This window comes from Hyla sarda, chromosome 10, assembly GCF_029499605.1.
Source record: "Hyla sarda isolate aHylSar1 chromosome 10, aHylSar1.hap1, whole genome shotgun sequence".
NCBI lineage: Eukaryota > Metazoa > Chordata > Amphibia > Anura > Hylidae > Hyla > Hyla sarda.
Window position 1 is genome coordinate 140,680,252 of NC_079198.1, and position 25,586 is coordinate 140,705,837.

Genomic DNA, 25,586 nt, shown 5'->3' on the forward strand with positions numbered 1-25,586 from the left:
GTGTCAGACATAGAGTGCCCCTATATACAGTGTCAGATATAGAGTGCCACCATAAACAGTGTCAGACATAGAGTGCCCCTATATACAGTGTCAGATATAGAGGGCCCCTATATACAGTGTCAGATATAGAGTGCCCCTATATACAGTGTCAGATATAGAGTGCCCCCATAAACAGTGTCAGATATAGAGTGCCCCCATAAACAGTGTCAGATATAGAGTGCCCCCATATACAGTGTCAGATATAGAGTGCCCCTATATACAGTGTCAGATATAGAGTGCCCCTATATACAGTGTCAGATATAGAGTTCCCCCATAAACAGTGCTCAGCATAGAGTGCCCCCATAAACAGTGTCAGACATAGAGTGCCCCTATATACAGTGTCAGATATAGAGTGCCCCCATAAACAGTGTCAGATATAGAGTGCCCCTATATACAGTGTCAGATATAGAGTGCCCCTATATACAGTGTCAGATATAGAGTGCCCCTATATACAGTGTCAGATATAGAGTGCCCCTATATACAGTGTCAGATATAGAGTGCCCATACATACAGTGTTAGACATAGAGTGCCCCCATAAACAGTGCTCAGCACAGAGTACCCCTATATACAGTGCCAGCCATAAAGTGCCCTATATACAGTGTCAGATATAGAGTGCTCATACATACAGTGTCCGACACAGAATGCCCCAATGCGCAGTGCTCAGCATAAGGCGCCTCTCTAAGCATTTTCTTATGGAGTACAGGAGGTTCACATGAAATGAGAAGATGAGAGAGATCCAAGCACTGCAGCTGTATTCATCTCACAGAGCATTGTCTATCTACACTGGATGTGACTGTAGCAAACCCTCAGCTGTGAGAAGTATAAGATCTCTGCAGGGTTTCATTTCACTGACAGCAAACACAGATCTGGGAGGGGGATGTCACCCAAAGTATATTAGAAAATGGCAGAACTTTTCATGACAATGATTTATCCTTTATTTAACCCTTTAAATGATCATACAGTATTGAGCTGCTGCCGTCCTGAGGAGGAGAGCCCCTTTAAGTCACATAGTGCTGTGTAATAACATTTACAATCCTACATTTAATTTTCTGCATGAAGAATCATCATTTGTCTCATCCGCTTTGTTCTTCACTCCAATAATTTCCCCTATGAAATCCATAAGATCGGGCGATAACTCAGCTTTCTGTCACCCTGGGGGGGGGGGGGGGGGGAGCGGCGCTGTGGAGAAGTCATCGGACTCTGCGCCATATTCTTCTAAATACAGATGAGAGGTCAAGATGGAAGATGTCTCCGAAGAATCCCATCACCCATGGAAACATCTGATGGCGGAAGAAAAAAACACCAAAACATCTTTATCTTACCACAAAAATATTTCCCTGTTTTGTAAAAAGTAGAAACATAAATGATATGGTCAAAGTGTTTCCAGGACATCTATCCATCTATGTATCTATCTATCCATCTATGTATCTATCTATCCATCTATTTATCTATCTATCCATCTATCCATCTATCTATCTATCTATCTATCTATCAGAAATAAGAAAAGTTCCTCTCAATACTTTGTTATATCCCCTTTGTTGGCAATGACAGAGGTCACATGTTTTCTGTCTTCACAAGGTTCTCACACACTGTTGCTGGTATTTTGGCCCATTCCTCCATGCAGATCTCCTCTAGAGCAGTGATGTTTTGGGGCTGTCGCTGGGCAACATGGACTTTCACCTCCCTCCAAAGGTTTTCTATGTGGTTTAGATCTGGAGACTGGATAGGCCACTCCAGGACCATGAAATGCTTCTTATGAAGCCACTCCTTCTTGCCCGGGTGGTGTGTTTGGTATCATTATCATGCTGAAAGACCCAGCTACATTTCATCTTCAATAAATATATCTTTATCTATATTTACCAATTAATTCATTAGAAATCCTACAATGTGTTTCCCTGTATTATCCCCCCCCCCCCCCCCTCATTCTGTCTCATAGTTGAGGTTATAACCTATGATGATAATTACAGCCTCATCTTTATAAGGGGGAGAACTTGTACAATTGGTGGCTGACTAAATACTTTTTGCCGCACTGTATGTATCTATCTCATATTTATCTATTTCATATCTATCTATCTATATCTCATATGTATCTATCTATATATCATATCTATCTATCTATCTATCTATTTCTTATCTATCTATCTATCTCATATCTATCTATATATCTCATATCTATCTCATATCTATCTATCACATATCTATCTATCTCATATCTATCTATCTCATATCTATCTATCTCATATCTATCTATCTCATATCTATCTATCTATCTCATATCTACCTATCTCATATCTATCTATCTATCTCATATCTATCTATCTATCTATCTCATATCTATCTATCTCATATCTATCTATCTCATATCTATCTATCTCATATCTATCTATCTCATATCTATCTATCTCATATCTATCTATCTCATATCTATCTATCTATCTCATATCTATCTCATATCTATCTATATCATATCTATCTATCTCATATCTATCTATCTCATATCTATCTATCTCATATCTATCTATCTCATATCTATCTATCTATCTCATATCTACCTATCTCATATCTATCTATCTATCTCATATCTATCTATCTCATATCTATCTATCTATCTCATATCTATCTATCTATCTCATATCTATCTATCTCATATCTATCTATCTATCTCATATCTATCTATCTCTCCATCTATCTATCTCATATCTATCTATCTATCTATCTATCGCATATCTATCTATCTCATATCTATCTATCTATCTCATATCTATCTATCTCTCTCATATCTATCTATCTATCTATCTATCTATCTATCTATATATCTATCTATCTATCTCATATCTATCTATCTCTCTCATATACAGGTTATGTTTTCATCATTTATGCCTCCGGCCTCAGGTTTCGCCTCTTTCACTCTCATTATTTCTATTAATTTTAGCTTTTCTCGTCGTTTTGCGACTTAATTTTATATGTAGAACTCCTGACAGCCGTTCTTTATCAAGTAGAAAAATACAAAGCCAGCATGGCCTCCGGGGCCCCCTCCCCCATACGTTGTGTCTGGACGCTTTCTATGCGCCTTTTATACTGTGACTATATATCACAGAAATCCTTATATCTTATATTAATAGCTTTTTTACTTGAACGCTGACACTTTAAGAATCTGTATACGATTAGGAGCGTTCCTTTTCTATAAACTCAGATTTTTTGTATTCTTTATCTTAAAAGAACAAAAAGAAAGGTTTGACTGACATTTTCCCTCATCGAGTTGCAGGTTCTTCTCTAAGAAACGAACCATTTAAAGGGTTTGCACAGGACAGCACCACACCTGTCCACAGGTTGTTTGTGGTATTGCAGCTTAACCCTAATCATTTTATTAGGGCTGACCTGTAATACCAGACACGACCCATGGACCGGTGTGGCGCTGTTTATGGAGAAAAGCTTCCATGTTTTTACAATCCATTTAAGAGACGGTCCCTTGGTGGTGTCCGTGTACTGTAAAAAGAGAAAGTCCTGAGTCCAGTCCTCCTGTCCTGGGAAAAGTGATGGATCTAATCCTCTTCTCCTGAGGTGAGGGCCTGACCTCCGCCAGGGTCACATGTGCTTCATCAGTACCACAGGTGCCCGTAGGTTCTGTTCCTAAACTTTGTTCCAGTCACACTGGGAGACCATGTTTGTCTACACCAGGATTTTGTATTGGGGAGGTGGTGGCAGTGCCAGGTTTCCTCCAGACATGATGAGCTCAGCCAGAGTGACCATTGGGTTCTCGGTCTCCTCTCTCACCAAGACCCTTCTCCTCCGATTCCTTAGTCTGGTGGGCGGCAGCTCTGGGAAGAGTCCTGGTTGTTCCTTCTTCTTCCATGTAAGAATTATGGAGATCACTGAGCTCTTGGGAACTTTCAGCACAACAGAAATGTTTTTGTCCCTTCGGATCTGTTCTTCCACACAATCCTGTCTCTGAGCTCTACAGGTAGTTATTTTCTCCTCATGACTTGGTGTTTGCTCTGATATACATTGTCAGCTGTGAGACCTTATATAGACAGGGCTGTGTCCGAGCTCTACAGGCAGTTCTTTCCCCCTCATGGCTTGGTGTTTGCTCTGATATACATTGTCAGCTGTGAGACCTTATATAGACAGGGCTGTGTCTGATCTCTACAGGCAGTTCTTTCCCCCTCATGGCTTGGTCTTTGCTCTGATATACATTGTCAGCTGTGAGACCTTATATAGACAGGGCTGTGTCTGATCTCTACAGGCAGTTCTTTCCCTCTCATGGCTTGGTCTTTGCTCTGATATACATTGTCAGCTGTGAGACCTTATATAGACAGGACTGTGTCTGAGCTCTACAGGCAGTTCTTTCCCCCTCATGGCTTGGTGTTTGCTCTGATATACATTGTGAGCTGTGAGACTTTATATAGACAGGGCTGTGTCTGAGCTCTACAGGCAGTTCTTTCCCCCTCATGGCTTGGTGTTTGCTGTGATATACATTGTCAGCTGTGAGACCTTATATAGACAGGGCTGTGTCTGAGCTCTACAGGCAGTTCTTTCTTCCTCTTGGCTTTGTGTTTGCTCTGATATACATTGTCATATGTGAGACCTTATATAGACAGGGCTGTGTCTGAGCTCTACAGGCAGTTCTTTACCCCTCTTGGCTTTGTGTTTGCTCTGATATACATTGTCAGCTGTGAGACCTTATATAGACAGGGCTGTGTCTGAGCTCTACAGGCAGTTCTTTCCTCCTCATGGTGTTTGCTGTGATATACATTGTCAGCTGTAAGACCTTATATAGATAGGGCGGTGTCTGAGCTCTACAGGCAGTTCTTTCCCCCTCATGGCTTGGTGTTTGCTCTGATATACATTGTATAGACAGGGCTGTGTCTTGTCCAATCAGATGAATTTACCTCAGGTGACTCTATTCAAGGTGGAGAAATATCTCAGAGATGATCATGGGAAATGGGAGGAGCCAGAGATCAATGTCATGTGTCATAGCAAAGGGTCTGAATACTTATGCCCATGTGAAATTGTTGCTTTTGTAAATAAATGTGCTTATATTTGTAACATTGAGCTCTCATTCTCATGATGGGGAAACACTTAATCTTCATAGAATTTTAGGCTAAGGAGGGGTCTGAAGACTTTCCGAATGGAATGTTTGTGTCTTTTAATAACAATTATAATGCAGCCAGTGATTACTCCCAGTCCGGGTGACATTTGGCGTAACATTTCGCCGTCGGTGACCATTATTCCCATCACAGACCGTGACGAGGAGCGACGCTTATGATCTGATTTAATTCCTAGATTAATAGATGAGGTAATGTGCGCCGAGCCGCTGTCGGGGGACCTTCCTGCTTAATCTAAATTCATAATTGAATTTTAATTAAAACTTTAGCGAAGTTAATGAATGCGCCATCGAACACCCAGGGTGCGGTGCCCAGGTACTCCAGTTACTGTGGCGGTAGAATGACGCCCTCGAGGCGTGTAAGATTTATATATGTATTAGGGATCGACCGATATCGTTTTTTTAGGGCCGATACCGATAATCTGGGGAGTTTAGGGCCGATAGCCGATAACTTATACTGATATTCCGGTATAAGTTATCGGCTATTTATCCCCCCTCGACACCGCTGCAGATCATTGATTTAAAGCGGGCGCTTTAAATCAATGCACTGCAGTGGCTTTTGCGGTGCCATAGGTCGCCACCACCACCCGCTTGTCTCCCCCTACCTGTCAGGGTTGTCCGGGCCATCCATCCTTCCTGTAGTGTCCGGCGGTATTCCGCGTGGAGGGTGAACCGGTCCAGGCTGTCCTTCTCGGGGGGTCATCTTCTCCACTCCGGGCAGGCTCCGGCCTAGTAACGCAGCATAGACGCCCGTGCGCAGTGACGCCCGTGCGCAGCGACGCACCTGACGTCGCGGCATCTATGCAGCGTACTAGGCCGGAGCCTGCCCAGAGTGGAGAAGATGACCCCCGGAGAAGGACAGCCCGGACCGGTTCACCCTCCACCCGGAATACCGCCGGACACTACAGGAAGGATGGATGGCCCGGACCACCCCCATTACGGGTAAGTTAAATTTTTTTTATTGACTCGGAGGGTGGGGGAGGGGCCCGACCGGTATAGCGGTATGGGCAAAAATCCATACCGGTATACCGCCCAGCACTACGGTGGGGGGTGCGACGCGGTGCGGTGGGTCGGGGGGGCGGTCGCGGTGGGGCGGGGCATTATCGGCTTATCGGCAAGGTAATTGCCGATACCGATAATGCCCAAAATCGTGATTATCGGCCGATAATATCGGCCATACCGATAATCGGTCGATCCCTAATATGTATAATCCAGCATCCAATAATCCGGCTCTGACCTGCTGTCTGTGTGTGAGATCCTAGATTGTTCTTCCCAATCAGGGTGCCTCCTGCTGTAGCAAAACTACAACTCCCAGCATGCCCGGACAGCCTTTGGCCAACGTGTTTCCTTGTGATGCTTTACCACAATTCATCAGGGACATTTTTATGTGAACGATTATAATAGTTCTGTCTCAGGTGGATAAATTGTTGTTTGATGTGTAGTTCGACTTTTCAGTACACTTGTGATGTTTGTCTTTTTTTTTTTTTGTACCTTTAGAATTGTAAAGTGCTGCAGAATTTGTTGGTGCTTTCAAAATAAATGTTTGTTGTTGTTGTTCCTAATACAGGAGGTGGTTGTTGTTGTTGTTGTTCCTAATACAGGAGGTGGTTGTTGTTGTTCCTAATACAGGAGGTGGTTGTTGTTGTTTTTGTTCCTAATACAGGAGGTGGTTGTTGTTGTTCCTAATACAGGAGGTAGTTGTTGTTGTTCCTAATACAGGTGGTGGTTGTTGTTCCTAATACAGGTGGTGGTTGTTATTGTTCCTAATACAGGAGGTGGTTGTTGTTGTTCTTAATACAGGAGGTGGTTGTTGTTGTTCCTAATACAGGAGGTTGTTGTTGTTGTTGTTCCTAATACAGGTGGTGGTTGTTGTTGTTCCTAATACAGGTGGTGGTTGTTGTTCTTAATACAGGAGGTGGTTGTTGTTGTTCCTAATACAGGAGGTTGTTTTTGTTGTTGTTCCTAATACAGGAGGTGGTTGTTGTTGTTCCTAATAGAGGTGGTTGTTGTTCCTAATACAGGAGGTGGTTGTTGTTGTTCCTAATACAGGAGGGGGTTGTTGTTGTTCCTAATACAGGTGGTGGTTGTTGTTCTTAATACAGGAGGTGGTTGTTGTTGTTCCTAATACAGGAGGTTGTTTTTGTTGTTGTTCCTAATACAGGAGGTGGTTATTGTTGTTCCTAATACAGGTGGTGGTTGTTGTTCTTAATACAGGAGGTGGTTGTTGTTGTTCCTAATACAGGAGGTTGTTTTTGTTGTTGTTCCTAATACAGGAGGTGGTTGTTGTTGTTCCTAATAGAGGTGGTTGTTGTTCCTAATACAGGAGGTGGTTGTTGTTGTTCCTAATACAGGAGGTGGTTGTTGTTGTTCCTAATACAGGAGGGGGTTGTTGCTGTTCCTAATACAGGAGGTTGTTGTTGTTGTTCCTAATACAGGAGGTGGTTGTTGTTTTTGTTCCTAAAACAGGCGATGATTGTTGTTGTTGTTCCTAATACAGGTGGTGGTTGTTGTTGTTCCTAATACAGGAGGTGGTTGTTGTTGTTCCTAATACAGGAGGTTGTTGTTGTTTTTCCTAATACAGGACGTAGTGGTTGTTGTTTTTCCTAATACAGGACGTAGTGGTTGTTGTTCCTAATACAGGACTTAGTGGTTGTTGTTGTTCCTAATTCAGGTGGTGGTTGTTATTGTTGTTCCTAATACAGGTGGTGTTTGTTGTTCCTAATACAGGTGGTGGTTGTTGTTGTTCCTAATGCAGGTGGTTGTTGTTGTTCCTAATACAGGTGGTGGTTGTTGTTCCTAATACAGGACGTAGTGGTTGTTGTTGTTCCTAATACAGGACTTAGTGGTTGTTGTTGTTCCTAATTCAGGTGGTGGTTGTTATTGTTGTTCCTAATACAGGTGGTGGTGGTTGTTGTTGTTCCTAATGCAGGTGGTTGTTGTTGTTGTTGTTGTTGTTCCTAATGGAGGTGGTGGTGGTTGTTGTTGTTCCTAATGCAGGTGGTGTTTGTTGTTCCTAATGCAGGTGGTGGTGGTTGTTGTTGGCACTCACCCTCTTGGCCTTGACTTTGTTTATGGTCATTGGAAATGAATAGTTTTATTATTAACCTAATATGGATTCATACAGTTTATTTTATTACTGTAATAATTTTCATGTAGCCTCGAGCAATGCTGCAAATATTTATTTTATTTTTTCATTTATTTAATTATTAATTTATTTTTTGCAGGAGCAAAGAGACTGACCAACCGAGCAACCTTATGGTACGTTCCTCTCTCCCTAACAAATGTGGACAAAATCACCGAAGTTCCTCCAATCCAGGTAATTTTTGATCCATATTATGAATGATTAATCTCCCACTTGTTGTGGAACTACAATATCCAGCATGCCCAGGCAGTCTTGGGCTTTAAAAGGGGTACTCCTATGGAAAACTTTTTATTTTTTTTAAATCAACTGGTGCCAGAAAGTTAAACAGATTTGTAAATTACTTCTATTAAAAAAATGTAATCCTTCCAGTACTTTTTAGGGGCTGTATACTAAAGAGAAATCCAAAAAAGAAATGCATTTCCTCTGATGTCATGACCACAGTGCTCTCTGCTGACCTCTGCTGTCCATTTTAGGAACTGTCCAGAGCTGGAGAAAATCCCCATAGCAAACATATGCTGCTCTGGACAGTTCCTAAAATGGACAGCAGAGGTCAGAAGAGAGCACTGTGGTCATGACATCAGAGGAAGTACATTTCTTTTTTGGATTTCTCTTTAGTATACAGCCCCTAAAAAGTACTGGAAGGATTAAGATTTTCTAATAGAAGTGATTTACAAATCTGTTTAACTTTCTGGCACCAATTGATTAAAAAATTAAGTTTTACACGGGAGTACCCCTTTAATGTTCTAAAATCAATAATGCAAGTCCGTCCTGCTGCTATTTCTAATACTGCAGACAATTCTTCAAAAATTCTCCCTTGCATGGGGTTTGTTCATCCTGAGCCATCTGGTTCATGAATAGAATGCGGGAACTACATAAAAGACACTTATGTGGGCAAAACTGTAAATATGTAATATAAGAGTAATCGGGTACAGTTTATCTGTATCACAATGTGTCATGGTTATGTGAAGAGGGGTAACTGCATCCAGTATGTTATTAATACACTGATATCCTTTTAAGGGTCTATTCACACGTACAGTATCCTGCCTATATTTGATGCACAGGATTTAAAACGGCAGCTTTGAAGCTGTATTCAGTCATTTTACATTGAATTCTGCAGCTTTAAATTGGCAGGATCATATATGCGCAGGATACTATACGTGTGGATTCATCCTAAAGGGTTTTCCAACAATGAAACCTATTTTATCTGTCTAATAAATGAACATATATTGGGGACTAGGTTTATTTTATTACCTTTCTGTGGTCTTTCAGGCTTTCTTTCTGGTTTTGATGCAGAATGTCTGCTCTGTTGTCTTCTGCCCAATGCCCTGTCTGTTATACAGCTCCCTCACACTGCATATAGTTGGCTGCAATCCTGGCTAGAGTGTCCTGTACATAGCAAGTCTGTTACAGACACTCTAGCTGGGATTTCAGCCAACTTTATGTTGTAGGAGGGTGATAGAGTTGGCTGAATTCCCGGCTAGTGTCATGTACACAGGAAGTCCATTTCAGGATGTGCAACAGACAAGACATTTGGCAGAAGACAACAAAGCAGATATTTTGCATCAAAAGCAGAAGAAAAGCATAAACAAATACCAGAAAGGTAGTAAAAAGAACCTTATTTATCAATATTTGAAAGTAGGTTCCATCCTCAGACAACCCTTTTAACCCCTAATGTGGGTGGTTAAGGTTATTGGGGTGAATAAAGGAGATTCTCCCCTGATGCTGCAGCATATTGACCGCTGCGGATTCATCTTACATGAAGATAATTCAATCTTTGGACCGCGCTGCGGGTACAGGAAATTGCAGAACGGCTTTGGAAGAAATCCTTTGTGCAGCAGCTGCTAAATCGGATCCGTAATTGGCAGATTCATCGCTCTTAACACAGTAAATATTTTAGACGCTAAGGAGTCTCCAGAGATAAAATGGAGGACAATTATGTAACCGATAAAATACTTAGAGTCATCTTAACTCCTTCATTGCCTGAGCGCAGCAGATTGATCCTGTCGGACGTCTTTCTATACCCTTCGTCAGCGAATTTCCTTTTTTGTTTTAGGATTTTCTGTTTTTTACAATCCAGTTTACTTTTACTTGTATTTGGCAAAAACAATTTAAGTTTATCATAATTAAAGAACCTCATCCAAAGTAATAATGTCTGTAGATGGGCAGATGTGGTGGTAAGTACACCCCAGGAGATATGAACACATTCCTTCCTTCCCTTCTTCCTTCCTTCTTTCCTTCCCTCCTTCCTTCCTTTCTTCCCTCCTTCCTTCCTTTCTTCCTTCCCTTCTTCCTTCCTTCTTTCCTTCCTTCCTTCCTTCCTTCCTTCCTTCCCTCCTTCCTTCCTTTCTTCCTTCCCTTCCCTCCCTCCCTCCCTCCCTCCCTCCCTCTCTCCTTCCTTCCTTAATGCTCTCCTTCTTTCCTTCCTTCCCTCCTTCCTTCCTTCCTTCCTTCCGTCCCTCCCTCCTTTCTTTCTTCCTTCCTTCCTTAATGCCCTCCTTCCTCCATCTGTCCCTCCTTCTTTCCTTCCTTCCGTCCCTCCCTCTCTCCTTCCTTCTTTCCCTCCTTCCTTCTTTCCCTCCTTCCTTCCTTCCTTCCCTCCCTCCCTCCTTCCTTCCTTCCTTCCTTCCTTCTTTCCTTGTTTCTCATGACTCGCCTACATGGCAGTGTTTCCCAAACAGAGTGCCTCCAGCTGTTGCAAAACTATAACTCCCAGCATACCCAGACAGCCAACATCCTTTTTGTTAGTCTTGTACGTCCTGGTTGAGCGGTTTCTCAGTTCTGCAATATCCAGAATGCATTGCTTTCTCTCAGCTCTTCATCACCATTCTCCCATCCGCCTACTCCCCTCCCACAACACTCCTGCCAGTCCCCGCCCAGAACATCTCATTTTCACAGCAGACTATTGCAAAGTTAGGTTGCAGAACTTGCTGTATTCATTCCCTGTCTGCTTCTCTGTCTGTGGCATTATTTAACACAAGGGAGCATGCTGTCACCACACCTCATTCTCCCAAAATTTTTTATTTTTTTATTTTTTATCTAAAGCCGAGGAACTTGCTCTCGATTCACCCAAAGTGCAAGAAAAAGTGCAAATGTGTTACACTAAAAAAACATGCACAAAGGATGCGGTCTATCGCAAGCCCTTCTCCGATAGGAGAGAGGCCCCCCAACAAACCTTACCCTTCGCCTCCGGACCAAAAAGGTACCTGCGAGGTTCCAGGTTCGATGTCCCTTTTCGCCAAAGCTACTAGGGGACCACAAATGCTCCCGGCATCCCCCTTGGCGTTAGCCAAGGTATCTGCCCGCAGAGCCGATAACTGTAGGTACCCTGCCCATGCAGGAGTACCCGGGGTGTTTGCAGGGAGGTGCGGAACCTAAAGGCCATACACACCTCCCCTAGACCGCCAGGAGGGACACTCAGAAGGGCTACCGCATCCTGACAAATCCTGTGGACACACAACACGTAAAAAGTGACACAGTGAGACAAAAATAAATAAATAAGTGAATGTGCGCAGATATACTGCCCGGATACCCGGCCGGATCTATAAAAATGTCTCTGATCCTAGGAAGAAGGCCGGGAATCAAGAGGTGAGTGCCACAAGGTGAAGAGATTATGTTGCCCATGCTTCAACTCAGTGAGCCAATACTCCCAGTGAGTTTCGGCACCTCGGGGTCACCACTCCCCGAGGCACAAAAGTACCTCGGCTCTAGACCCTCTCAGCCTCATGGCGAGACCCGGAGGGAACAGGTCACATCGGGGCAGAAAGACCTCTGAAAAGGTTACAGAGAATACCAAGTAGCGTCTTCAATTCATCTAAGTGAGACAGCTCCTGACTATTGTATGTCTAATGGCGCCTGCTGTAAAGCATGTCTCTAAATGTTGTTAAAAACAGCTAAGGCAAGATGGCCACCCCTTTAATAATGTATAAAAAATGAAATATAAATAAATTAGAATCAGATGATAGAAACAGATTAGAAAAATAGAACATATTTCAGTATTTGGAAAAAGTCCCGGTGATATATTATCTGTAAAGAGGATATAACCGGAGGTCATTGTAGGCGATGGGACGAACCATCCGGCACAAGTCAATAGGACTCATGGGCGACACGTTCTAAGACATTTATTTTGGTCATCTCGGTAGATTCACCCATCAGAGTTTCCTATCCGGATCCAACAACTTCATTAGAAGAACCTTTGGAATTTGTGCTCAGATGAGAAGGCGGCGTGAAACCCGAGCGCCGGCACCGAGGTCTAATTCGCCTTCTCAGCCGGAAAATGGGCAAATTAATTGCATAATTGAGTTGAGTAGAACGAGCAGGATCTGGTTTTGGGGTTAGAGGAGACGTTCAGACCGGAGGGCTTGTTGGGTCGTGGAGCTCGGTGTCTACGAGGGTTTGGGAAACAAAAAACATTACAGTGGTGGATGTGACGGAAAATGGATGTATGGGGGAGGGGGGTACTGGAGGTGTATACGGGATATTGCACAGTGCAGACCTCTTGAACCCATGGGCAGAAAAAAATACTCTGGTGTCCTGGGCAGATTGCATCCTCCCTCCCATATATACTGGGCTCAGCTCCAGAGAGTTATCCATACATAGTGCCTGACAGAGTGCACCCATACTCAGTGCCATACAGACAGTGCCCCCGTACTCAGTGCCATACAGACAGTGCCCCCGTACTCAGCACCATACAGACAGCGCCCCCATACTCAGCACCATATAGACAGTGCCCCCATACTCAGCACCATACAGACAGTGCCCCTGTACTCAGCACCATACAGACAGCGCCCCCATACTCAGCACCATATAGACAGTGCCCCCATACTCAGCACCATACAGACAGTGCCCCCGTACTCAGCTCCATACAGACAGTGCCCCCATACTCAGCTCCATACAGACAGTGCCCCTGTACTTAGCACCATACAGACAGTGCCCCCGTACTCAGCACCATACAGACAGTGCCCCTATACTCAGCTCCATACAGACAGTGCCCCTGTACTCAGCACCATACAGACAGTGCCCCCATACTCAGCTCCATACAGACAGTGCCCCCATACTCAGCTCCATACAGACAGTGCCCCCATACTCAGCTCCATACAGACAGTGCCCCCGTACTCAGCTCCATACAGACAGTGCCCCCATACTCAGCTCCATACAGACAGTGCCCCCATACTCAGCTCCATACAGACAGTGCCCCCGTACTCAGCACCATACAGACAGCGCCCCCGTACTCAGCTCCATACAGACAGGCCCCCATACTCAGCTCCATACAGACAGGCCCCCATACTCAGCTCCATACAGACAGTGCCCCCATACTCAGCACCATACAGACAGGCCCCCATACTCAGCTCCATACAGACAGTGCCCCCGTACTCAGCTCCATACAGACAGTGCCCCTGTACTCAGCTCCATACAGACAGTGCCCCTGTACTCAGCGCCATACAGACAGTGCCCCCATACTCAGCACCATACAGACAGTGCCCCCGTACTCAGCACCATACAGATAGTGCCCCCGTACTCAATGCCATACAGACAGTGCCCCGTACTCAGCGCCATACAGACCGTGCCCCCGTACTCAGCGCCATACAGACAGCGCCCCCGTACTCAACACCATATAGACAGTGCCCCCGTACTCAACACCATACAGATAGTGCCCCCGTACTCAGTGCCATACAGACAGTGCCCCCGTACTCAGCACCATATAGACAGTGCCCCCGTACTTAGCACCATACAGACAGTGCCCCCATACTCAGCACCATATAGACAGTGCCCCCGTACTTAGCACCATACAGACAGTGCCCCCATACTCATCACCATACAGACAGTGCCCCCATACTCAGCACCATACAGACAGTGCCCCCGTACTCAGCACCATACAGACAGTGCCCAGTACTCAATGCCATACAGACAGTGCCCAGTACTCAATGCCATACAGACAGTGCCCCTGTACTCGGCACCATACAGACAGTGCCCCCGTACTCAGCGCCATATAGACAGTGCCCCCGTACTCAGCTCCATACAGACAGTGCCCCCGTACTCAGCTCCATACAGACAGTGCCCCCATACTCAGCACCATATAGACAGTGCCCCCGTACTTAGCACCATACAGACAGTGCCCCCATACTCATCACCATACAGACAGTGCCCCCGTACTCAGCACCATACAGACAGTGCCCAGTACTCAATGCCATACAGACAGTGCCCCCGTACTCAGCGCCATATAGACAGTGCCCCCGTACTCAGCTCCATATAGACAGTGCCCCTGTACTCAGCGCCATATAGACAGTGCCCCTGTACTCAGCGCCATATAGACAGCGCCCCCGTACTCAGCACCATACAGACAGTGCCCCCGTACTCAGCACCATACAGACAGTGCCCCCATACTCAGAGCCATATAGACAGTGCCCCCATACTCAGCGCCATACAGACAGCGCCCCCGTACTCAGCGCCATACAGACAGTGCCCCTGTACTCAGCACCATACAGACAGTGCCCCTGTACTCAGCACCATACAGACAGTGCCCCTGTACTCAGCACCATACAGACAGTGCCCCTGTACTCAGCACCATACAGACAGTGCCCCCGTACTCAGCACCATACAGACAGTGCCCCTGTACTCAGCACCATATAGACAGTGCCCCCGTACTCAGCACCATACAGACAGTGCCCCCGTACTCAGTACCATACAGACAGCGCCCCCGTACTCAGCACCATACAGACAGTGCCCCCGTACTCAGCACCATACAGACAGTGCCCCCGTACTCAGCACCATACAGACAGTGCCCCCGTACTCAGCACCATACAGACAGTGCCCCTGTACTCAGCACCATACAGACAGTGCCCCTGTACTCAGCACCATACAGACAGTGCCCCCGTACTCAGTACCATACAGACAGTGCCCCCGTACTCAGCACCATACAGACAGTGCTCCTGTACTCAGCTCCAGCTCCATACAGACAGTGCCCCTGTACTCAGCACCATACAGACAGTGCCCCCGTACTCAGCACCATACAGACAGTGCCCCCGTACTCGGCGCCATACAGACAGTGCCCCCGTACTCGGCGCCATACAGACAGTGCCCCCATACTCAGCACCATACAGACAGTGCCCCCATACTCAGCACCATACAGACAGCGCCCCCGTACTCAGTACCATACAGACAGTGCCCCTGTACTCAGCACCATATAGACAGTGCCCCCGTACTCAGCACCATACAGACAGTGCCCCCGTACTCAGCACCATACAGACAGTGCCCCCGTACTCAGCACCATACAGACAGTGCCCCCGTACTCAGCACCATACAGACAGTGCCCCTGTACTTAGCACCATACAGACAGCGCCCCCGTACTCAGCACCATACAGACAGTGCCCCCGTACTCAGCACCATACAGACAGTGCCCCCGTACTCAGCACCATACAGACAGTGCCCCCGTACTCAGTACCATACAGACAGTGCCCCCGTACTCAGCACCATACAGACAGTGCCCCCGTACTCAGCACCATACAGACAGTGCCCCCGTACTCAGCACCATACAGACAGTGCCCCCGTACTCAGCACCATACAGACAGTGCCCCCATACTCAGCACCATACAGACAGTGCCCCTGTACTCAGCACCATACAGACAGTGCCCCTGTACTCAGCACCATACAGACAGTGCCCCCGTACTCAGTACCATACAGACAGTGCCCCCGTACTCAGCACCATACAGACAGTGCTCCTGTACTCAGCTCCAGCTCCATACAGACAGTGCCCCTGTACTCAGCACCATACAGACAGTGCCCCCGTACTCAGCACCATACAGACAGTGCCCCCGTACTCGGCGCCATACAGACAGTGCCCCCGTACTCGGCGCCATACAGACAGTGCCCCCATACTCAGCACCATACAGACAGTGCCCCCATACTCAGCACCATACAGACAGCGCCCCCGTACTCAGTACCATACAGACAGTGCCCCTGTACTCAGCACCATATAGACAGTGCCCCCGTACTCAGCACCATACAGACAGTGCCCCCGTACTCAGCACCATACAGACAGTGCCCCCGTACTCAGCGCCATACAGACAGTGCCCCCGTACTCAGCGCCATACAGACAGTGCCCCCGTACTCAGCACCATACAGACAGTGCCCCCGTACTCAGCGCCATACAGACAGTGCCCCTTTACTCAGCGCCATATAGACAGTGCCCCCGTACTCAGCGCCATACAGACAGTGCCCCCGTACTCGGCGCCATACAGACAGTGCCCCTTTACTCAGTGCCATACAGACAGTGCCCCATTACTCAGCGCCATACAGACAGTGCCCCATTACTCAGCACCATACAGACAGTGCACCCATACTCAGCACCATACAGACAGCGCCCCCGTACTCAGCACCATACAGACAGTGCCCCCGTACTCAGCACCATATAGACAGTGCCCCCGTACTCAGCACCATACAGACAGTGCCCCCGTACTCAGCACCATACAGACAGTGCCCCCGTACTCAGCGCCATATAGACAGTGCCCCTGTACTCAGCACCATATAGACAGTGCCCCCGTACTCAGCACCATATAGACAGTGCCCCCGTACTCAGTACCATACAGACAGTGCCCCCGTACTCAGCACCATACAGACAGTGCCCCCGTACTCAGCACCATACAGACAGTGCCCCCGTACTCAGCACCATACAGACAGTGCCCCTGTACTCAGTGCCATACAGACAGTGTCCCCGTACTCAGCGCCATACAGACAGTGCCCCCATACTCAGCTCCATACAGACAGTGCCCCCGTACTCAGTACCATACAGACAGTGCCCCCGTACTCAGCACCATACAGACAGTGCCCCTGTACTCAGTGCCATACAGACAGTGTCCCCGTACTCAGCACCATATAGACAGTGCCCCCTTACTCAGTACAATACAGGCATATGGCGCAGAATATGGAGGGCACTTTGTATAGCACTGAGTACGGGGACACACTCTGTATTGTACTGAGTACATGGGCACTCTCTGTAAAAGCACAGAGTGTGTCCCCGTACTCAGTGCCATATAAAGTGCCCTCCATATTCTGTGCCATATAAACAGGGCTCCCATACTCACTGGAATTTAGAGAGTGCCCCTGTATCAAGTGCCATACAGAGAGTGCCCCCATACTCTGTGCTTTACAGAGAGTGCCCATGTACTCAGCACCATACAGAAAGTGACCCCATACTCAGTGACATACAGAGAGTGCCCCCATACTCAATGCCATACAGAGAGTGCCCCCATACTCAGTGCCATACAGAGAGTGCCCCCATACTCAGTGACATACAGAGAGTGCCCCCATACTCAGTGCCATACAGAGAGTGCCCCCATACTCAGTGCCATACAGAGAGTGCCCCCATACTCAGTGACATACAGAGAGTGCCCCCATACTCAGTGACATACAGAGAGTGCCCCCATACTCAGTGCCATACAGAGAGTGCCCCCATACTCAGTGACATACAGAGAGTGCCCCCATACTCAGTGACATACAGAAAGTGCCCCCATACTCAGTGCCATACAGAGAGTGCCCCCATACTCAGTGCCATACAGAGAGTGCCCCCATACTCAGTGCCATACAGAGAGTGCCCCCATACTCAGTGCCATACAGAGAGTGCCCCCATACTCAGTGACATACAGAGAGTGCCCCCATACTCAGTGACATACCGAGAGTGCCCCCATACTCAGTGACATACCGAGAGTGCCCCCATACTCAGTGACATACCGAGAGTGCCCCCATACTCAGTGCCATACAGAGAGTGCCCCCGTACTCAGTGCCATACAGAGAGTGCCCCCGTACTCAGTGCCATACAGAGAGTGCCCCCATACTCAGTGCCATACAGAGAGTGCCCCCATACTCAGTGCCATACAGAGAGTGCCCCCATACTCAGTGACATACAGAGAGTGCCCCCATACTCAATGCCATACAGAGAGTGCCCCCATACTCAGTGCCATACAGAGAGTGCCCCCATACTCAGTGCCATACAGAGAGTGCCCCCATACTCAGTGCCATACAGAGAGTTCCCCCATACTCAGTGACATACAGAGAGTGCCCCCATACTCAGTGACATACAGAGAGTGCCCCCATACTCAGTGCCATACAGAGAGTGCCCCCATACTCAGTGACATACAGAGAGTGCCCCCATACTCAGTGACATACAGAGAGTGCCCCCATACTCAGTGCCATACAGAGAGTGCCCCCATACTCAGTGCCATACAGAGAGTGCCCCCATACTCAGTGCCATACAGAGAGTGCCCCCATACTCAGTGCCATACAGAGAGTGCCCCCATACTCAGTGACATACAGAGAGTGCCCCCATACTCAGTGACATACAGAGAGTGCCCCCATACTCAGTGACATACCGAGAGTGCCCCCATACTCAGTGACATACCGAGAGTGCCCCCATACTCAGTGACATACCGAGAGTGCCCCCACACTCAGTGCCATACAGAGAGTGCCCCCGTACTCAGTGCCATACAGAGAGTGCCCCCGTACTCAGTGCCATACAGAGAGTGCCCCCGTACTCAGTGCCATACAGAGAGTGCCCCCGTACTCAGTGCCATACAGAGAGTGCCCCCGTACTCAGTGACATACAGAGAGTGCCCCCGTACTCAGTGACATACAGAGAGTGCCCCCGTACTCAGTGCCATACAGAGAGTGCCCCCGTACTCAGTGACATACAGAGAGTGCCCCCATACTCAGTGCCATACAGAGAGTGCCCCCATACTCAGTGACATACAGAGAGTGCCCCCATACTCAGTGCCATACAGAGAGTGCCCCCATACTCAGTGACATACAGAGAGTGCCCCCGTACTCAGTGACATACAGAGAGTGCCCCCGTACTCAGTGACATGCAGAGAGGGCCCCCATACTCCGTGTTACACAGACATGGACTTCATTCTAGTTTTGCAACAGCTGGAGGCACACTGGTCTGGAAACACTACTGAAAGTAAATTTATCTTTCAAATCCAAGCACCATGTTGATTCTCCTTTTAATAAAATATGTGGCAAATTGTCAACTTAGAAGGAACCAAAACCATTTGATTATTTGAGAATTTTATAAAAGTTTAATTTCAACATCTGGAAACATTCCCATATTCCGTGTTCTACCGAAATGAAATCTCTTCTGTCCAAATGAGGTTTTATTGTTGAATATTAGGACAGGAATGAAATCTGGACGGGGAACGCGAACGAGCGACCAAAATTCTTCTGAAATCCACGTCTGCTCTCCAGGCCCAAGTCTGATCATTTGTCTTTTTGGCCGGATAAATTCCGTTTTTTCCATCACAGTCCTCACTTGATAGCTAAGCAGAAAATGCGCTTTGGTGGAAAATGGGATTATAATTTTTCCACTGCTGTAATTACAGAGGTTTGTATATATAGCGAAACGTCTCGCGTGCGACTCAATAATCACCGCGTTCCATCCTGAAATCTATCTACACATCTACATAGTAATCTCCACTCCAGCTAAATATATGTATGTGTGTGTGTGTGTGTGTGTGTGTGTGTGTATATATATATATATATATATATATATATATATATATATATACAGGCATGGTGCAAGGATTTCTCCACCCTAGGCAAAAGCATTGACTCCTCCCATTGACACACCCCACCTTACTTTTGGGTGGCACACTGTAACAAACCTCCTCTACATGTAATCTCCTTACTACTGGGGTGACACACTGTAACAAACCTCCTCCTCTACATGTAATCTACTTACTACTGGGGTGACACACTGTAACAAACCTCCTCCTCATGTAATCTCCTTACTACTTTACTACTGGGGTGACACACTGTAACAAACCTCCTCCTCATGTAATCTCCTTACTACTGGGGTGACACACTGTAACAAACCTCCTCCTTATGTAATCTCCTTACTACTGGGGTGACACACTGTAACAAACCCCCTCCTCATGTATTCTCCTTACTACTGGGGTGACACACTGTAACAAACCTCCTCCTCATGTAATCTCCTCACTACTGGGGTGACACACTGTAACAAACCTGCTCCTCATGTAATCTCCTCACTACTGGGGTGACACACTGTAACAAACCCCTTCCTCATGTAATCTCCTTACTACTGGGGTGACACACTGTAACAAACCTCCTCCTCATGTAATCTCCTTACTACTTTACTACTGGGGTGACACACTGTAACAAACCTCCTCCTCATGTAATCTCCTTACTACTGGGGTGACACACTGTAACAAACCTCCTCCTTATGTAATCTCCTTACTACTGGGGTGACACACTGTAACAAACCCCCTCCTCATGTATTCTCCTTACTACTGGGGTGACACACTGTAACAAACCTCCTCCTCATGTAATCTCCTCACTACTGGGGTGACACACTGTAACAAACCTGCTCCTCATGTAATCTCCTCACTACTGGGGTGACACACTGTAACAAACCCCTTCCTCATATAATCTCCTTACTACTGGGGTGACACTGTAACAAACCTACTCCTCATGTAATCTCCTTACTACTGGGGTGACACACTGTAACAAACCTCCTCCTCATGTAATCTCCTTACTACTGGGGTGACACACTGTAACAAACCTCCTCCTCATGTAATCTCCTTACTACTGGGGTGACACACTGTAACAAACCTCCTCCTCATGTAATCTTCTTACTACTGAAGTGACACACTGTAACAAACCTCCTCCTCATGTAATCTCCTTACTACTCGGGTGACACACTGTAACAAACCTCCTCCTCATGTAATCTCCTTACTACTGGGGTGACACACTGTAACAAACCTCCTCCTCATGTAATCTCCTTACTACTGGGGTGACACACTGTAACAAACCCCCTCCTCATGTAATCTCCTTACTACTGGGGTGACACACTGTAACAAACCCCCTCCCCATGTAATCTCCTTACTACTGGGGTGACACACTGTAACAAACCTCCTCCCCATGTAATCTCCTTACTACTGGGGTGACACACTGTAACAAACCTCCTCTTCATATAATCTCCTTACTACTGGGGTGACACACTGTAACAAACCTCCTCCTCATATAATCTCCTTACTACTGGGGTGACACACTGTAACAAACCTCCTCCTCATGTAATCTCCTTACTACTGGGGTGACACACTGTAACAAACCCCCTCCTCATGTAATCTCCTTACTACTGGGGTGACACACTGTAACAAACCCCCTCCTCATGTAATCTCCTTACTACTGGGGTGACACACTGTAACAAACCCCCTCCTCATGTAATCTCCTTACTACTGGGGTGACACACTGTAACAAACCCCCTCCTCATGTAATCTCCTTACTATATAGGTGTGTCTGCCAGGACCTGGAGAAATAACTTTCTTGCGGAGGGCAGAACGGCACCCCCATCAAGAGGGCACTCTAGGCAGCTGCCTATTTTGTCTATAGGTGGAGCTGGCCCTTTATACATAAATATCTATATATATTTTTATTTTATTTTTTATTGATATATTTTTTTATAGGCTTCATGTCCCCAAGTGGCATCTGTAGATTTATCTGAGGTGATCTGGGTCAAACCCATTGTGGACCTTCCTCATGACATGTTGGGGGGACTTGGCCCGTTCTGTTTTGCTGTTGTCCTTATTTCATATGTATTTTACGTTAGTTTTGGAAGGTTTTTCCTGTTCACATGAACTGGTTGGTAAAATCGCCTCCGGTCTGCAACCCAGCGAGCTGTGGTGTCCTAATCCTGGCCCAATATTGTGTAAGGGCCTGTTCACTATTTCCCTGCTCCTTTGTAGAGAGAACCGTTTGCTCCGTATTTAATTACCACCCTGGTGAGGATCCAAACTGTGGGACCCCCACCCATCTTGGCAGTAAAGGTTAAAGGGATTATCCAGGAATTTAAAAAAAATAAAAAAAATAAAAAAATACACTTTTGTCGATAAGTGGAACTTGGGTGCCTACAATTGGTCTGATCTCCAGTCAATGGTTACATCCAGATCCGGCGATCAGATGCTTCTACTCCTTCTGCCTGTTCTCATAGTACTGCAGCGACAGGTTACTAAGGCAACCAGCACCCGAAGATAATGCCAGGCCTAGCGGCCCATTTAAAATGGGGATACTGCCATGCATATGTTCCTTTCCCAGCTTCTGCTCTTGTACATTTAATATTGATGCTGACCCTCAGGCTTATTCCTGATCTCGCTCCTGTCTTGTTGAGGTTCTGTCGGGTACCTGCAGTTCTACTCTCGGTTCTGACCCGTGGCTACATTATTGACTTTACTCCCATCTTATTCTCTGGCTTGTCAAATTCCGACTGCTCTCCTGGTGACATCTGTTAACTACGATCTTGTCTGTACTACTACTGTGTCTGCACTACTGATGCTTATCGATGACCTGGGCATTTTCCTGCAACAAAGGCCACAACTACTTGGTGGGGTTCAAGGTCAAAACCAGAATATCTCTTATACTTCTCACCCCAATCTAGCCAATGTCAAGTGTCTAAGAGAATCCACACCTTTAATATATGACATAGTATGGTGTCCTCTTCAGCACATGACCATAACATGGTGTCCTCTTCAGTACATGACTATAACGTGGTGTCCTCTTCAGTACATGACTATAACGTGGTGTCCTCTTCAGTACATGACCATAACATGGTGTCCTCTTCAGTACATGACCATAACATGGTGTCCTCTTCAGCACATGACCATAACATGGTGTCCTCTTCAGCACATGACCATAACGTGGTGTCCTCTTCAGTACATGACCATAACATGGTGTCCTCTTCAGTACATGACCATAACATGCTGTCCTCTTCAGTACATGATCATAACGTGGTGTCCTCTTCAGTACATGACCATAACATGGTGTCCTCTTCAGTACATGACCATAACGTGGTGTCCTCTTCAGTACATGACCATAACATGGTGTCCTCTTCAGTACATGACCATAACATGGTGTCCTCTTCAGTACATGACCATAACGTGGTGTCCTCTTCAGCACATGACCATAACGTGGTGTCCTCTTCAGTACATGACCATAAAATGGTGTCCTCTTCAGTACATGACCATAACATGGTGTCCTCTTCAGCACATGACCATAACATGGTGTCCTCTTCAGCACATGACCATAACATGGTGTCCTCTTCAGCACATGACCATAACGTGGTGTCCTCTTCAGCACATGACCATAACGTGGTGTCCTCTTCAGCACATGACCATAACGTGGTGTCCTCTTCAGCACATGACCATAACGTGGTGTCCTCTCCAGTACATGACCATAACGTGGTGTTCTCTTCAGCAGATGACCATAACGTGGTGTCATCTTCAGCACAGGACCATAACGTGGTATCCTCTTCAGTACATGACCATAACGTGGTGTCCTCTTCAGTACATGACCATAACGTGGTGTCCTCTTCAGTACATGACCATAACATGATGTCATCTTCAGTACATGATCATAAAACGGTGTCCTCTTCAGTACATGACCATAACGTGGAGTCCTCTTCAGTACATGACCATAACGTGGTGTCCTCTTCAGTACATGACCATAACGTGGTGTCCTCTTCAGTACATGACCATAACGTGGTGTCCTCTTCAGTACATGACCATAACGTGGTGTCCTCTTCAGTACATGACCATAACGTGGTGTCCTCTTCAGTACATGACCATAACGTGGTGTCCTCTTCAGTACATGACCATAACGTGATGTCCTCTTCAGTACATGACCATAACGTGATGTCCTCTTCAGTACATGACCATAACGTGGTGTCATCTTCAGTACATGATCATAACGTGGTGTCCTCTTCAGTACATGACCATAACGTGGTGTCCTCTTCAGTACATGACCATAACGGGGTGTCCTCTCCAGTACATGACCATAACGGGGTGTCCTCTCCAGTACATGACCATAACGGGGTGTCCTCTTCAGTACATGACCATAACGTGGTGTCCTCTTCAGTATATGACCATAACGTGGTGTCCTCTTCAGTACATGACCATAACGTGGTGTCCTCTTCAGTACATGACCATAACGTGGTGTCCTCTTCAGTACATGACCATAACGTGGTGTCCTCTTCAGTACATGACCATAACGTGGTGTCCTCTTCAGTACATGACCATAACGTGGTGTCCTCTTCAGTACATGACCATAACGTGGTGTCCTCTTCAGTACATGACCATAACGTGGTGTCTTCTTCAGTACATGACCATAACGTGGTGTCCTCTTCAGTACATGACCATAACGTGGTGTCTTCTTCAGTACATGACCATAACGGGGTGTCCTCTCCAGTACATGACCATAACGGGGTGTCCTCTTCAGTACATGACCATAACGTGGTGTCCTCTTCAGTATATGACCATAACGTGGTGTCCTCTTCAGTACATGACCATAACGTGGTGTCCTCTTCAGTATATGACCATAACGTGGTGTCCTCTTCAGTACATGACCATAACGTGGTGTCTTTGTGACAGATGTAGTTCACAGCAGTAACACGTAGTTTTGTTTTTCTTTGCAGTTTTCGCACCTTATTTACTGTGTAGAAATGTGTTTCCTTCGATAGTCAAAGTCACACGGCTGACAATGTGTTATTTCTATGCTGTGTGGAATAAGACCAGGTGCACACATGATTTCTTGAGAGAAGTGTGACAGTACTTAAGCTTTATTGTGGAAATCTTCCTAATCTTGGAATCAGAGCTCTACGAACAGTAGATAGTCTTACAGATCTTATCCTGATGTTGCGGTCTCCTACATGGTACAAAGCTGCCCCATGAAACCAGGACTATCTCATAAGGAAAAACAAAATAACGTAGTCTCAAGGTGATAACAGGTGCTCAACCCCAAGTGCAATTGTGCACACATACAATGGGGCAGAGGAACTGCACCTATGGACAAGAGTGGGGTTTCAATCCTGTGGTAAATATATAAAGGGACTATCTCAAAGGGACTGTCCTGGAATGTACTCTGAAGGACTATCCTTCAATGTGCAATTTATGGGCGTCCAACCCCTTGGACCCCTAGGTTTAGGAGAATTAAGAAGCCATAGAGCTCACTCAATAGTGTGCCTTGTAGTTCATCTTGGCTCAATCCTGCATATCTCATCCTAACAGATCTCCAATATAAAGGGGCTGAATGTTCTATTGATCGGTGGAGGTCACTGATCACACATCAATGGTCATCACTGTGCAAAGGAAGGGTCATCAGATCATTAATGGTCTATTATAAGGATCATAAGATCATCAATGGTCTATTATAAGGATCATAAGATCATCAATGGTCTATCATAAGGATCATAAGATCATCAATGGTTTATCATAAGGAGCATAAGATCATCAATGGCCTATTATAAGG

General features: G+C 46.3%; 1 protein-coding gene across 5 annotated transcripts in view; it reads left to right on the plus strand.

The window, feature by feature from the left end:
• The window catches only part of ACOT7 (acyl-CoA thioesterase 7), a 207,042-nt gene that overhangs the window by 53,911 nt on the left and 127,545 nt on the right, over positions 1 to 25,586 (plus strand). For all 5 annotated transcript variants that reach the window (XM_056541982.1, XM_056541981.1, XM_056541984.1 and 2 more), the window contains exon 4: positions 8,368 to 8,459. In XM_056541982.1, coding sequence (XP_056397957.1) covers positions 8,368 to 8,459 — 92 coding nt within the window. The remainder of the gene's footprint in view (positions 1 to 8,367; positions 8,460 to 25,586) is intronic.